Here is a 15971-nt window from a genome sequence, read left to right on the forward strand (position 1 = left end):
CTGGTATTCCTTTCACTATGAAGATCCCGATGCGGTGAGATCCGGTTGTGGTTTCTGGCTCAAATTAGCCAACAGTTTTTTTATTTCCGCTATCGCCTTTCCTGGATTCAAACCCTGTAAATGTGTATATTTTGATTTAATAATCCTTTAATCTTTGAAATGAACTTAACTTAATTATTATAATTGGCTAAATTATAATCCAGCCTAATTTTGAATAATTGATTTATTCTTATTATTGTTTTCCTTTATATATTTGTGTAATGCTTGAGGTACTATAATTTTATTAAATGCATAAATAAGGGAACAATAATAAAAAATGAGGAATAAGAGAAATGTATTGATTGACCAGAAAAGTAAGATATAAGTAAGTAAAATAAATTATTACTAATCTGCGCTATATTAGTTTAATAAATATGATTTTTATATATTACTGTTACTACTGTTAATTGAATTATCTTGAATAGGTAGCAACTTAGAATAGATGAAAACTATTGACACATTTGTCGAGAATAAAATAAGCGAAGAGCAAAGTAACAAAAAAAATACTAATCATCAAACATAAACTTATTATGTTATTACAATAATTTAGTTGAAGCATCTTCTAATGTGAATTGAACTCACCTTTGGGCAGGTACGCGTACAATTCATGATTGTATGACAACGGTAAACTGAAAACGGGTCCTTTAATTTCTCCAGACGCTCCACTGCTTGAGTATCTCGCGAATCAATAATCCACCTGTAAGCCTAATATGAAAGTAATGATAATTGAAAGATCTTAGAAGGAAATGGTATAAAGAAAAATTTTATGATTGGATTAAATGTATCAAGCAATATTACATACATTCTAATTTGAAAAATTTTGTGAGATTGGATTAAACATATCAAGTAATATTATAAACATTCTAATTTATCTCTTACAGATGTGTTATCTGGTTTGTATGATATATTCAATTCATTATTAAGGAATATTTCACTTGCGTCATTTTTCTGTAAATCGCTTATTGTGATTGATCACTCCCTGTTACATAATATTACATTTAAAATAGTATAATATGATGCGCTTACTTGCATAAGTACTGCAGGGCCTAAATACTTATCACCATTCCACCAATAGGATGGGCAAGAAGTGCTGCAGCAAGCACAGAGAATACATTCGTAGAGACCATCCTATGTTAGTCAAAATTAGATTATATATTTAGTTTTAGATTAAAGAGATATAATTGTAACTAAAACAGAAAATCAAATAAATATAATAACCTCATGTACTTACCAACTTTTTACGGTCTTCTACACTTTGCAAATACTGTTGGTTCCCAGTTTCTTTCGTGTCTTTGTGCTGTAACCATGGTTGTATACTGCGATATTGATCATAGAAATTATTTAAATCCGGTACCAGGTCTTTTACGATATACATATGAGGCAAGGGATAAACTTCACACGCCGTGCTTGTGCTTTCATCAATTTTGCTGAAACACATGATTATTTTATTTTTAGTGATTAATATATTTATCATCTTTATTAGGAGAATTTAAATTTTAAATACATCAGGTATATATAATTTTAAACGTGTATATAAACTTGAGATATAGAAGTCAATCAAATCAAATTATAAATTTATATCGGCAAAATTGAGAACATTACATTATAACAGACATAAATACCTGATACATGCCAATGTGTTTGCTCCTCCGATATTCATAGCACAAGATCCACAGATACCTTCACGGCAGGAACGACGGAATGTCAATGTTGGATCGATCTCATTTTTAATCTTAATTAGTGCATCCAATACCATTGGACCACAACTAAAAAAAAGTAAATTAAATGTAAAAAATATATACATGTATAAAAGGAGAATTTTAGAAAAATATTTAATACATTTTTAATAAAACAAAACCTACGTATTCAGATCAATTTTATATTTCTGCATATATGGTTTTTCATCAGATTTGTCTGGATTCCAACGGTAAATTGAGAAGGTCTTAAGCTTAGCTTCGGCATTTTGTACTGCCGTAGTATGTAAAGCTTTGACCTATTAAAAATATATAGAATTAAAATTCCAGTATATAAAATGTGTGTTAATAGTATACTAACAGATTATCAGCATATATCAACAGAATATTGCCAAACATTAATGTTTATATGGAATATATTCCCTATATTTTAATAGAATATATTTGCTTTATATATGGTTATAAAAAGGTAGATTCTACATAATTTCTGCATTCAATTTACAATTATCTCTAATATTATCGTTATATTCCAATTAGCAAAATTATGCTGATAAAACTTGCACTGTAAAATCTGTTTTTGATAGACTTGGCTAACTAGGGACATAGAGAAAACAAGATTGTCACATACATCTTAATATTAGTTTTCACATTAACAAAACTTAATATTTAATTATTAAATCAGTGCATGGGACTTGACATTTTTGTGGTACCGTTTTATCTTAAATACAACGTTAAGGGATTTTGATAGAAAAATGACAGAGACATGTCACAACACTTTAATGATACTTGTTATTGTAGAACTGGCGACAATTTACTCTACTCACGCATAAAAAAAACAAGTGAAAAATAATATGATGTCTCAATGTCGAGTCCGTTGTTTTGCGGATACTTACTTGACGTAATGCATTTCTACAGGTGTACGGCATTACCCCGACCATCTTCGAACAATTCGGTATCAACACGTTCATGATGTCTGCATTATATAATTAGACTACCAAAGACCTGCCAAAATAGTGCCAATCTGCGCACCGAATGCAACCGTTTACTAATCGTTGAAGAAAAGGAAGGAGAAACTGACCAATCTGACAAATAACCTGACGCACCTGAAAGTTATGCCAATATTTTAAAATATATTAAATAACACATATTTAATATAACCTAATTATAATATATTAAATAATGTATAAAATATATATATATATATGATATTTTAAAAATATAAAATAAATATTGAATATTAGATATATATTTCCCTTAGAAATATATTTTATTAAATTTATATGTACCTCCTCTGCGTATGCTCGAAGTCTGACACACTGACATAAGTATATCAAGGTAATTTAGGTAATGTTACCAGTGATGAGCGCATGATCATTTCATGAAAAGTTTCTCAAATAAGAATTTAGATATTATTGTTATTTTGAGGTCAACTGTACGCTTTTTTTAAAAACGTTCTAATCAATTATCTATTAATTTATCAATAAAAAGTACATTTAATTTATATATTGGTACCCAGATAGTGATATTTATTGAGGATAGAATTTGAGGATATTCTAGCTGAAAATTCACTCATTTCTTGCTTGAAAAAAATAATTAAAATATCCTCAAAATATCACGTGCTATCTGGGTATTTGTAATATTTAAAATGTTATTAATTATTATTAACGTTATAAAAATTGCTAATAAATAGTATATATATAAAAGCTACTATTTTTATCATGATAAATAAATTTGTAAAATAAAGTTCCTTCGTAGATTTCGTGAAATATATGGCGATATAAAGATCAATCAAAACTTGTCCAATATCTAAATTTTTATTTGAAAAAAAAAAAATAAATAAATTCAATTGTCTTTGCCAATCAAAATAGAGAAAACAACAGTTTCTTCGTGCGGATTGGTCGTTTGATATGAGAGTAGTATTTATAACATATGATATTCTAATATCAAACGGCCAATTGCGTTTTTCATTGGCAGAATTCACAGTGCGCACTCAGTGCACATCATTCGACATGTGACGTCTAATATTCAATAAGAGAGTTTGTTTTCTAGAGATTCTAGACAATATTTTGGCCTCAGTTTCCAGTTTGTTGGTTTGGCATTAGTCGTTGGTCGATAAAATAGTTCAATTAACCAAGCTTCGATTAACTTATGCCCATTTCCACCAATGCAGATTAACTTTTAATCTCGGTTCAATTTAAGGTTGGATTATACTGGCCGTAATCTGTTAACTTATGCTGTAATCTGTAAAAATTGACCAATTATAATCGATTATTCCCCTCTCATTCGACTGTGATTGGTCAATTTTTACAGATTACGGCATAAGTAACAGTTTACGGCCAGTATAAATCAACCTTAAGTTAAACCGAGATGTTAATCTGCATTGGTGGAAACAGGCATTAATCGGCCTAGTAACTTTGCAGGCTTCCAACTGAAGCTGATGTCGGAGCTGAGCCACAGTTAACTCTCCAACGTCAGTGATCAGCTTCAGTTGAAAGCCTGCAAAGTTACCGATTAAGTTAATCGAAGCTTGGTGACAATGGCCCTTAGTTTGAGAATCGTGAACTAGTTCATAGTTCACGTAAAAGATTCGTTTATTTAAACCGTTCGTTCGCGAACTACCCATCTCTATTGTGGACGTTGAAAGTTTAAGGTTAGTGAAGCTTCCTCGTCACTGATAGTCTAATTATTGCTTCTCAATTGAATCCTAACCTACATTTCACGCATTAGCTTGACCTCAAATGAATGAGATATTCCTGTTATGTCTGTGTATTTTAAACGCCGCTACATATATTTATTACATTAATGCTGTCAATGGTTATTCGTTGCCTTTAAATAAACGTTATTAGCGTAGCAATTATGTGTGACAAAATTTTGAAGCAACTTTCATACACTTAAATCAGAAGGAGCATGTTGCAAAATTAGAGAAGCAAAGTTTATAACGAACACAAAATAAACTTGTATGTTAAAAACAATATAATAACAGTATAAGTTTAGATATAAATTATCCATAAAGATTATATTATATATGAACTTATTTATATTTAATATTAATGTGAAAAGTAACGTTAATTCTAGTTATACACATTGAGATATCAGAAATTCCAGTGCAATTTGCTAAATCAAGATTTTTTTTCCATATTTCAAAACTTCTTTTTTAAACCTATGTATCTCAAAGCTTCTTAATTCTATTGATTTTTATATAATACAGACTTGTTTCTTAATCAATTCTCTATCAATTAAAAAAAATTAATTTAAATATATCTACTTTTATGGAAGTTACATTAACAAATATAAATGAGGTCCCTGAGACTCTCAGTATACATATCAAGGATACAATAAACTGTGTATACCTAGGATTAATTGTGATATATATATATATATATTTATTGATAAATGTGTATGATTTTAGGTTCGTAGTAAAAGCGATCAAAGCTTAACCCATTCATCAGGCCCATTAAAAGCTCTCTGTCCCTGTGCCTAAAGCCCTTGCGTGGCTCACAAGCTGGGCGCTGGGCCAGGCCGCGCAGCGCCAGACCGGTGAGTTCCCACACAAAATATCGCTTGGTAGCACGGCGGACACTCAAAGCCAACTAACCATGTCTGTACAAAGTGTTGCTCTGGCATCTCTCACGGCCACCTATACCGACTCGGAGGGCGAGGACGGGGTGGAAGACGAGCGCCTGCAGGAGGAGAATTCGAACACTCCCCAGGGGGCCGCCCCGCATAATGCCCAAGTCGGTCGTCAGCCCCAGGCCCGATCTGGCACCAGTCCCATATCTGGAGGCCGTTCAGCCTCGCATAGTCCTGCCGTCGGCAAGTCTGCGGGTAGTAGCGACTTGCCGGAAACGGCTACAAAGGTGCAGCGATTGGTCTCTTATTTTGACGATGCGGTAGTCTCCGACGATGAGGGGGTGGCCGCTGCTGCGCTGCCGCCGTCGCTGCCAGCGGTGCCGTCGTCATCATCGTCGATGACGACGGGCACGGCGATTGCTGCGACGGTCGCAGAACGTCCTGAGGAGAATGGTCTCCCGGTCGCGGCTACCGGCAATATCGCTGCCACCACTGTCGCCGCTGCCACTGTCGTCGCCGTCGGCGGTGGCGCTGAGCGTCGGTCACCCTCCTCGCGTTCCGGAGAATTGGTTTCAGATAATAATGGTGAGGCGGCGGACTCTTATGGTGTGACGATACCACCGGAACCGCCAGGTCAATGTCCCGCTGAGCTGCAGGACAAGATTGCGAGGCTTTTTAGGAAAATGGAGAGCGGCGGGTTGGACATGAATATGATGATTCAGCAACGCAAGGAATTCCGGAATCCTTCCATTTACGAAAAACTCATTCAGTTTTGTAGCATTAACGAGCTGGGCACCAACTATCCACCGGACAGGTTCGACCCGTTTAAGTGGAGCAAGGACTCGTATTATGAAGAACTTGCTCTAGTACAAAAGGCGGAGATGGACAAACTTGAGAAGGCGCGCAAGGAGAAGACGAAGATCGAAATCGTATCTGGTACGGCTAAGCGACCCAATAGTTCAACAAGCGGCGCCGAGAATGCCGACGCCAAAAAACGGAAAAGTAAGTGGGACCAAGTGGCGACGGGTGGTGTAGCTGCCGCCGCCGCTGTCGCGGCTGCCGCTGCCGCTGCTGTAACCGCCAAACCCACGGTACTTCTCACACAACCTCCCTTGACTCTGACATCATCTAGTAGCACCACTAAATCCACCATTTTATCGGCCTTTAGTTCACTGCCGAAGAAGAGATTGTAACATATCGTATAAATGTGTGCTGTGTAAATAATGTCCAATTTCCTTTAGTTAGCCATGAAGCTGCAGAAAGGAAAGCGCAGATTTGTGCGTCTCTGGAGATTTAAGTCCTTGGATGATTATTAAAATGTTTTTCAACACGACTTTCGGTATCAATGGACGATCGTAGAACTATGGGTTTAACGATACAAGTATGAAGATATAAATGCAAAAAGCATCCTCATCATAGCATAATCACCAACTTGAATATTTGGGTTAAAAAGTCAAGAATTAAAAGATTCACAATATTTATAGACCTATAGAAATTTAGAGATTTTGTGAATTAAAAAATTCAAATATTGAAGAATTATAAGATTAGGTTTGTAGACAAGTTCTAGGTAACATCAACTTAAAACATTTTTTACAATAATACAGACTACAAGGAAGAAAAGATCTAGAACCGTGAAAATTTGTACATATATGACTTCATAAATCTTTATAGAAATTTTGATAGATCCAAAAATATGAAGATTATATAAAGATTTTTGTGTTAAAGGAAATCTGAAGAGTAATGAAGAGAAAATGTAATTGTTTTTATTATTTTAAGAATACAAAAGTCCAAAGTTCTATGAGTTCAACTGACCTAATAATCCAAGGATTTAAAAATCCAAGAATTTAGCCATCTGCAAAATAAACATACTGTAAATAATATTGATTGCAAATTCCATTGTCTGGATATGAGAAAAGAAGAAAAATATTCTTTACATTCTTAAATTTTCAGATTTACATTCAAAAAGATTTACATTTTTGTATTTTTAAATCCTTGTAAGTCGACATTTACAGCTTGTGGGTCTTTTAGATCTATGTACCCAAATCTTTAAATTATAAGAGGTTTATTATTAAAAACAAGCTTGTGAGCGCTTATGAAGATAACATTGTAAAAACTGGAAAATTGAGAGAAATGATAAGTTGTAAAAAATTTAATTGTAAATCCAATAATCTGAGAAATCAAGGATCTAAAAACTCAATTGCTCATATATCTAAGAATTAGAATAAAGACCCAATAATCGTAGATTAAAACATATTGAAATAATATTAATTAAAAAGTTATTTTTACACATATATTAAATACGGCCCAAGTAACAACAGCATCTGTAAAATGCTTTAAAAAAGCGCTTTGTTAACGTTTTATAAGTGCTGTATGCTATTTGGGAGGCATATAGAAAAACAATATTGAAGCTTTGTGAATTTAGATCCTTGAATTATCGTATTCGAAATTTTTCTTTAATATATAAAACTTGTACAAAAATATGGAACAGAATAATACGGAATATAAAAGGTTCAACTGATGTGCAAATGATGATTGTCAGATAGCAACTACAAATGCGATATTATGTACAATTGATTTCTCGAAATAAAGTAGACGCGTAATTAATTATTAAGTCTCTCAACGCGCGATGAGACAGATAGAGAATTTATGTATGTTAACAATCACAAAATCGATGTAAAATAAGCTGTAAGTTTTTAGCAAAGGTTCACCTTTTTTTATATGAAAAGAGTAATGAAATTCTTCCACGAAAGACTTTGTATATACACACTCATGTGTCAATAGAGTATGGAATATACAATATATAAATTATACATTGTATATCGTCGTTGATTAATTGATTAATAATACCATGATGATGTTTCTTATAATGAGTTATGTTATTTTTTTCACTGTTCTCACATGGGAAAGAATTTCACTTAAATTTGTGATCATTTTTATAAATATGTAATAATATTTAATATTTATATAAATATGTAATAATATTTTAATAGTATATTACATTTTTGAAAACAATTTTTTTTTTTTCAAATCAATTTTTTCATCGAATAATTTAGTATAAAAATTATATAACAGAATTGAGACATACCTTTTCCGTTACTTGTTATAACAAACAATGTTGCAACTTTTTGTAATTAAACGCTAAGGTTGTGCTAAAGTTGAAAAAGTCGATATTTCCATTCTTAGCATCTTATAAAAAGTCGCAACGTCATTATGGAATTGTTTATTATAAAAAGTAACACTTCAGCTCTATATTATACATATTATTAATTATTATTATATTGGGTATACAAATAAGTTTTAAAGCGTTTTTTGTGTAACGTATAATTTAAACTTAGAATTCAAATATTTTCGCGCTCTTTTGATATGTGGTGGCGCTTAATGTTTACTATAAAAAAAAAACAATTGACTTCACACAATTTGAAACTTAACCTCAAAATTAAATGGTTTTAAAATGGCGAGCGACAAGCAATTTATTCGACACTGCATTCGAATTTTATCAAGGAAAAAGCGTTGCTAAAGTATATATATGAATAAATTTGTTCTCTTTTTGGAGATAATGTTGTATCCAAAAGTACGTGTGAATTTTGGTTTAGACGATTTAAAGAGAATGATTTTTATGTTAGCGTAAAAAGATGAAAAATTTTCTTTTCACTTTATGGATCTTTCACGTATCCAAAAAAAATTGCGAAAATTTTCGATTATCCATCGTAAAAACTTGAATCATTCCCTACAAAATTGTTTTTTAAAAATGTTCCTACGATTTTTTATTCTTGAGTTATTCGTGAGTTAAGTAAAGGAGCATTCTGATTTTGATAGCTCATAATTCCGCTAAATATCATTATACCACAATTAAAAAAACGAATTCTTGAAGCTGAAATAATATAATTGTAACGAAAATTTCGTAACAAATGGTGGATTGGGGACGAGTTCCTTTATATATATATATAAAAGGACTTTTCCTAATCCAATATAATATATTTATATCTAATTATTATCAAATATATATATTACGTATTTATATAATAATATGCATTTAGAGTTAATTTTTCTTTAGTTTTAAATAATGAATCGCCTTTGCGATTTTTGCACGTTTTGAAATTGAAAAGAGGAACCTCGGTACCTTAATGTCCAAAGCGGATTTCGATGGCCAATCGAGTGTCTGCTTTTTAGGGACGTTGGTTGGTAGCACTTTTTCTTGAAAGGCGAATGGAAGAAATTCGAATAGGGATCTTCTTCGCGGCTGCATTGACGCCGTTCCCAGCCGTTCCCACGTCTTATAACTTTGACTAGTTTCACGTACTTAAATAGGTTATCTGACATACGTCAAGCTACTTGTCAACGAAATTTATTATTTAATCTGATCGAGCAAGAGTCGCGTTTCGCGACATTTTCAGGAACGATCTGTTCGCGTGCAAGAAATCAATCAACGAATCTGCCAAACATGCGGTGGTAGTGATGCGCTTAAAGGGGAAAAATAACATAAAATCATTTTACAGAGTGCTTTCTCGTATATGTCGTAAGTATCTCGTAAAACGATCCTTAGATAATTAAACAGCTTGATTGAATTATTGAAAGAATTTATTGATTACATACATTAAATTATAAACTGTCTTAATTATTTTAATATTTTCTTTTAACTAAAGTCTTGGAAGTATTAAAAATGTCGGAATTTAGATTTACTTATTTCTTTTAATATTATCTTTACACATTTTAATAGATCTTAAAGCTGTCAGGTTCTGTGTATTTTTATGTAATATATTTGTATATCTGAAAATAATGCCTAATTTTTTATTGAGTTATAATATTTATATTCTTAGAATAATTAAGACAAGAATGTTTGGAAATGTTTCTAGTATTGAAGTTTGTATTAAATCTAATGATATATATTTTTATTAATACATAAATATATTTTTTTATTACTGTATATATTTTTCAGAAAACACAAAAATCTTTCTCATAATATAGATCTGTTGAATCAAGTTAAAAATATGTACTGTGTATAAACTATAATAATAAATTATATATACTTTTATATTAAATTATTTTAATAAATTTTTTAATTTATTAAGTTTATCAATCTTAATAATCTGTCTAATTCTTATATTTACTGTTTTATTTTTTACATGTACAGTAAAAAAATGTCTTGAATTTTATATTTTTATAATATTATGTCAAAAATCAAGCTTATTGAGCATTTACCAAAATACTTTCCTGTTATTTTTTATGCAAATTGGCATTATTTTTCTCATATTGAATTTTCTGTAGGATTTGTAGATAAAGGACATCTTGATGGTTTCATGGCCGATGGCATGGCACCGTCCTTGAAAAATGGTCACAATTCTGATATGGATTTTGCTAATCAACCGGTGAAGCCATCATCCGACGTATCCAGTGTTGTTTATGCAGTTGGTCATCCCCCAAAACTTTTACATAATCTCAATGTACAGAGGCAGGAGAATAAGTTTAGTGATGTGGGACTGGTGGCGGGTGATACAGTCATCAGGGCACACAGATCAGTGCTGGCCGCTGGTAGCGCCTACTTTAATGCCATGTTCACTGTCGGCCTGGTTGAGGAGCAACAGGAGCTCGTGGAGATCCATTCAGTCTCTCCTCACATTCTCTCTCAGTTGGTGGACTTCATCTATAGTGGGAATGTAGATATCACGCAGGATAATGTACAGGAGTTATTTGCTGCCGCTGATATGCTAGAGTTAGACGATGTAGTAGCTGGCTGTATCGATTATCTCAAACAGCAGCTGCACTATTCTAATGCCCTTGGAATTTACAGGTGAGAAGACTATAATTGTTAGAACTGAAATTGAAATGTATTCTGAAAACAGATGAAAAGAAGATCCAGTAAGAAGTCAATGCAACAGGAAAAATACAGAAAAATTATATGATTTGTCATTACATTTGTCATTGCTATTAATTGCAGATTTGCAGAAGTACATAACAGACTGGATCTTTTGGAGACTGCCCTACGCTTTATAGAAGCCAATTTTCCTCAAGTTTGTCAGGAGGAGGAATTTCTGGACTTGCCCAAAGAACATCTTGTTCAGTTTCTTAGTAGCGATTACATTCACATTGATACCGAATGCCAGGTTTGTTATTCCCAGAGGATTAAATAATCCGAGTTTATTGCAACTTTACATATTCGAAAAATATATTACATTTGACGTTTAAAGTGTAATGTAAACATTATTTTTTACCTTGTACTTTTTTTTTAGGTCTTCCAGGCCGCGTACAATTGGATCGTTCATGACATCCCCGCGCGGAGATGCTACGTATTCGAGATCCTCAGCCACGTACGCTTGCGACTGTGTTCATTAGCAAGGCTAGACCGTATTATCCTAGACTGCAAGGATGCAAGTCTCATCGTCGCACTGCGATCTATACAAACGGATCTCGTCTCGAACAAAGGTTGCCTAGTGCCTCTTCACGCCCAGCCCCGAATCTGTGCCAGGAAGAACATTCTGGTAATCGGTGGATCCAAACGGGAGCACTCTGCGGATAGTTGGGGTAGAACCGCTGAGAGTACTTACGAAAGCATCGAAAAATATGACATATTTACTGGGTACAATTTTCTGCAATATTTTTTCCTCTTGTAACTCTTGGCTGTTAAAATGAAATGCAACAAGTTTTTAATTACTTGAATTAAATCTTCTAGAACAAAAAGTCTGATTATATATTTTGTTATTTTTTTTATTTGCGCAAACTTTTACATTTTGTATCAGAGTTTTTTCATTGATAATCTTTTTCTTATTGTTAAATTTTATTACATAACTAGAACAAAATCTGACTTTTATTTAATAAATGAAAATTTCTTTAGAGAATGGAGCGAAGTAGCTCCAATCAGCATAGGACGCATCTTACCTGGAGTAGCTCTATTGGATTGCAAAGTATATGTTATCGGGGGTGAGCTGGAATCTTGTATTATCGCCAACTGTGAATGCTACGATCCTCGTGACAACGTGTGGACTCCTATCGCTTGTATGGAAGAACCTAGATGCGATTTCGGTCTTTGTGCCTTGGATAACAGTTTGTATGCGTTCGGTGGATGGGTAGGCGAGGATATCGGCGGCTCCATCGAGCTATACGATCCCATCAGCAATACCTGGACTCTTGCAGGCTATCTTCCGGAACCACGGTTTAGTATGGGTGTTGTAGCGTATGAAGGTAATAATTTCAAACCTAGATTCAATATTGTAATTAATTATGGTAGTCGCATAACAGTTAAATTCATAGACATCTTTTATTTAACGGCAATAAAAACTTTTATTGAAAATTTATATTGTAACTTTTACAAATTTTCCACATAGGATTAATTTACATCGTGGGTGGCTGTACTCATAATAGTCGACACCGTCAGGATGTATTAAGCTACAATCCTGTTACCAGAGAATGGAACTGCTTGGCCCCGATGATCACACCACGCTCGCAAATGGGAATCACTATTCTCGATGGGTACATGTATGTTGTTGGCGGTACCAGTAAAAATCAGGAGGTTTTGACATCGGTTGAAAGATATTCTTTCGAGAAGGTAATTTATTTTTAGCTGTCATGTTTATATTTAGTAAGTACAGTATATAGATTTTTTCTATATTAATGATAATAAATAGAGATTACAAAGGAATATAATTTAATACAATTTTAACTGATCAACAAATTTGTTATGTTAAATAATTTTTTGTATCGACCGTATTTTTGTCAAACAACCAAGGAAAGAATTACCGCCTATAACGGTCAAAGCTGGATCAAAGTGCTTATTATAAGTATGCGTGAATTATTATATGCTACATATGTAGTCCCCCCATAATTGCATACTTATAATAAGCACTTTGATCCAGTTTTGACCGTTATAGGCGGTAATTCTTTCCTTGGTTGTTTGACAAAAATACGGTCGGTACAAAAAATTATTTAATATTATTATTACGCGTTGCCGCAAAAAGACGCTATTCCTACTTAAAATAAATATTGCGAAAAATATCACTACGTCGACTCGCCATCAGAGGTCTATAGTTATTCTCAAATTCTCGCAAGTGCTTTGACACGCGTATAATTCTTTATATAGTATCTCGACTTAACATCTAACACAGGCGTATAAGGTAGGCTTCCATTACAATGCCTTACTGATGAGTTCAGTAATGAAAGCCGGGACGAACGCCAAAAAAAACTTTATGATATTTTTTGTAATATAAAGAATGAATTAAAAAGATCCAATTATTTACGGAATTTTAAATTATCATCTTTATATTGTTATATGTCTGATGATGTATGCGTTATATGTCTGAATGTTTCAGCGCGCAATTATGGGGGGACTACATATGTAGCATATAATAATTCACGCATACTTATAATAAGCACTTTGATCCAAATTTGTTATGACTTTCCAGAACAAATGGAGTGCTGTCGCTCCCATGAGCATGGGTAGATTTTATCCGGCAGTTGCAGCAGCCGACAGTCGGCTTTATGTTATAGGCGGCGACCAGTCGCAGGAGATAAATTTTTACCGTACGCAAATCACAATCTCCACCGTCGAGTGTTACGATCCACACACGAATAAGTGGCACGAGTGCGCCTCTTTGCCGTCGAGCAGAGGCGAAGCGACGGCGATTGTTACGCCCTTCTGATTGCTATTTCGCAAAGATTTATTTGCCGTTTGACGTATTGGTCATGCCTTTTTACTTTTCCAACTTATTTTCTTTTTTTCGATGTCTGTGTCTACGTTGTCCATCTTTACCAAGAGCATTGTATCCGTTAGCTAGATAGTCGCACTGCTAAAGGAATTGTAGCTTTATTAATTTCTAAAGGTGCATTCCACTAAACGCCCGCATGCTTGCGACGCTCGCAAATCGACGATGTATAGGACTTATCAGTTTAACGCCGAATCCGAACGGCGCTGATGTTCATAGATATTTTGATCACCAGGTGGAGCCATTTTTTGGCTCATTAAACGTAAAAAATCGCGTTTGGGCGCACGTGGGATTGAACTCGGGTCTACAGATCGCGAGTCAATCACACTGAGCGGTGAGCCACTCAACGCCACGCTTGGAATTGTAAATCGGATCTAATGTATTGTTTCTATTATTTATTTATAATAAAATTATAATATGCAAACAGATTTGAAAAAACAAAAAACCTGAATATTGATAACATATAGTGTGCAGAAATATTTGAATACTTTTATTAATTAACAAGTATTAACTATATTTTATTAATCACGAGTATTAAAATTATATTGTATGCTAGGAAGGACTGAGCCTCTTGATATAATATAGTCATATACCAAAGTTATCGTAATTTTAATCGTATTGCTACAAGTTAACAAATCCGTTAAGCGATGTATGTAATTGACTGTATAAAATGAGTGATGAATCCAAAGATATTTATCCTTAAGGGTCTAAAGGTATAAGGATTTTCAAAAGTCGAAAAATTACGGGATCAAAGAGATTCTATGGTCTAAACATAAAATTGGAATATGTATAAATATATATTAGATCTTAAAATTCAAAGAATAAAAATGTAAAATTAAATACGCTTTAAAATTTTCAAGTTGAGAGTCCAAAAAAATCAATCGGCATTTAAAAATTGCAGGTATTGTAACCTAAATCTAAATCTAAAGAATATAAAAGCACGTCTCGAAATTCATCAGAAAATACTTGAAGCCTTTAACCCTTGACGTTTTGGAACTATACAGCCAAAAGTCCAGAGATTTCAAAGTACCTTATTGTAATAAAATAATGATGTTTCTTAATTAGCGTACGTGCGGAGCAGCATGTCTAATGTTTTATAAAGTTTAAGGCCACATTTTATAAAAATAATCTAAGAATCACGCGAAGAGTTGCCGCCGTTCTCTGTAATTAGTCGTTAATGTAACAATCCAATTCACCTTTGTTCAGAAGTGTTCGGTGCTACATACTCGTACATGAACATCCGTGAAATGATATTCGATTGCTCTTAAATTATTCAGTACAGGGTAAATATAGTGAGATGACCTTGTTAAACAATTTTATCAATCTTCTAATGAATAATTAAAATATATCTTCTAATGTAGTGTAAATAATTAACTAAGTTCATGAACTTGTCATATTCCAATTTTCTTTCTTCATTATAAGATAAAAAGAAATAATCGCTTAATCTAATTTTTTTTTCTATAAGTTTGTAAATCCATAAGTTGCTAAATCTATTAGCCTAATATGTATTATATAAATCAGTACAAGAAATTTATTCATAACGCGTGCGGATTTTATATTTATGAATCTAGTAATTGTGAATAGAGAGAGAGAGAGAGAGAGAGAGAGAGAGAGAGAGAGAGAGAGAGAGAGAAAAAAGGGAGAGAGAGATTGTTTGTAAGTACAGGTGTTTTTAAATATCTATATAATATGACATATTTGTAATCTTATTTGATCCTAAATTTCTACAAAGTAATTGATATGTCTACAAGATATTGAACACTGTTTCAAAAACAAAGATAATTAAACATTTGTAAGAAAAGAAGGTTTCTCCAAGAAAATTTATAAATGATATTTAAAACGTCCACGAATTTATGAATTTATTTAGACATGAATAGAGAAGTCTATATATAATAACATATATTAATATATATATAAATCCAGTGAATCTAGCAATCTATGGATTTACGATTTTATGTGGATGCAGTAATATATG

General features: G+C 33.0%; 3 protein-coding genes across 3 annotated transcripts; 2 read left to right on the top strand and 1 right to left on the bottom strand.

The window, feature by feature from the left end:
* Positions 1 to 10: 10 nt before the first annotated feature.
* Positions 11 to 3099, bottom strand: SdhB (Succinate dehydrogenase, subunit B (iron-sulfur)). Its single transcript, XM_018537131.1, has 8 exons — positions 3020 to 3099; positions 2627 to 2836; positions 1902 to 2032; positions 1662 to 1805; positions 1271 to 1466; positions 1066 to 1167; positions 622 to 744; positions 11 to 114 (listed from the first exon to the last, which is right to left on the bottom strand). Exons 2-8 carry the CDS (start codon positions 2699 to 2701, stop codon positions 16 to 18), a joined length of 870 nt encoding a protein of 289 aa, XP_018392633.1. The 5' UTR covers positions 2702 to 2836; positions 3020 to 3099; the 3' UTR covers positions 11 to 15.
* Positions 3100 to 4334: 1235 nt separating this feature from the next.
* Positions 4335 to 6726, top strand: LOC108771719 (SAP30-binding protein). Its single transcript, XM_018537080.1, has 2 exons — positions 4335 to 4383; positions 5143 to 6726. The coding sequence occupies exon 2, from the start codon at positions 5330 to 5332 to the stop codon at positions 6494 to 6496; it is 1167 nt and encodes a 388-aa protein (XP_018392582.1). The 5' UTR covers positions 4335 to 4383; positions 5143 to 5329; the 3' UTR covers positions 6497 to 6726.
* Positions 6727 to 9636: 2910 nt separating this feature from the next.
* Positions 9637 to 14226, top strand: LOC108771705 (actin-binding protein IPP). The gene is made up of 7 exons (XM_018537062.1): positions 9637 to 9819; positions 10569 to 11091; positions 11239 to 11404; positions 11531 to 11877; positions 12133 to 12479; positions 12623 to 12843; positions 13697 to 14226. The coding sequence occupies exons 1-7, from the start codon at positions 9759 to 9761 to the stop codon at positions 13931 to 13933; spliced, it is 1902 nt and encodes a 633-aa protein (XP_018392564.1). The 5' UTR covers positions 9637 to 9758; the 3' UTR covers positions 13934 to 14226.
* Positions 14227 to 15971: the final 1745 nt, after the last annotated feature.

The sequence above is a fragment of the Cyphomyrmex costatus genome, unplaced genomic scaffold (genome assembly GCF_001594065.2).
Source record: "Cyphomyrmex costatus isolate MS0001 unplaced genomic scaffold, Ccosl1.0 scaffold164, whole genome shotgun sequence".
NCBI classification, from domain to species: Eukaryota; Metazoa; Arthropoda; class Insecta; order Hymenoptera; family Formicidae; genus Cyphomyrmex; species Cyphomyrmex costatus.

What these genes read in the sequence shown, in the direction of transcription:
- SdhB (XM_018537131.1), bottom strand. Translation starts at nt 2,701, where the DNA reads ATGAACGTGTTGATACCGAATTGTTCGAAGATGGTCGGGGTAATGCCG. An exon ending in GTAGAAATGCATTACGTCAA is followed by an intron (nt 2,033 to 2,626) that starts GTAAGTATCCGC and finishes TATTTTTAATAG; the next exon opens with GTCAAAGCTTTACATACTAC. An exon ending in GCCCTGCAGTACTTATGCAA is followed by an intron (nt 745 to 1,065) that starts GTAAGCGCATCA and finishes CTTTCATATTAG; the next exon opens with GCTTACAGGTGGATTATTGA.
- LOC108771719 (XM_018537080.1), top strand. Translation starts at nt 5,330, where the DNA reads ATGTCTGTACAAAGTGTTGCTCTGGCATCTCTCACGGCCACCTATACC.
- LOC108771705 (XM_018537062.1), top strand. Translation starts at nt 9,759, where the DNA reads ATGCGCTTAAAGGGGAAAAATAACATAAAATCATTTTACAGAGTGCTT. An exon ending in AATGCCCTTGGAATTTACAG is followed by an intron (nt 11,092 to 11,238) that starts GTGAGAAGACTA and finishes TATTAATTGCAG; the next exon opens with ATTTGCAGAAGTACATAACA. An exon ending in AAAGATATTCTTTCGAGAAG is followed by an intron (nt 12,844 to 13,696) that starts GTAATTTATTTT and finishes ATGACTTTCCAG; the next exon opens with AACAAATGGAGTGCTGTCGC.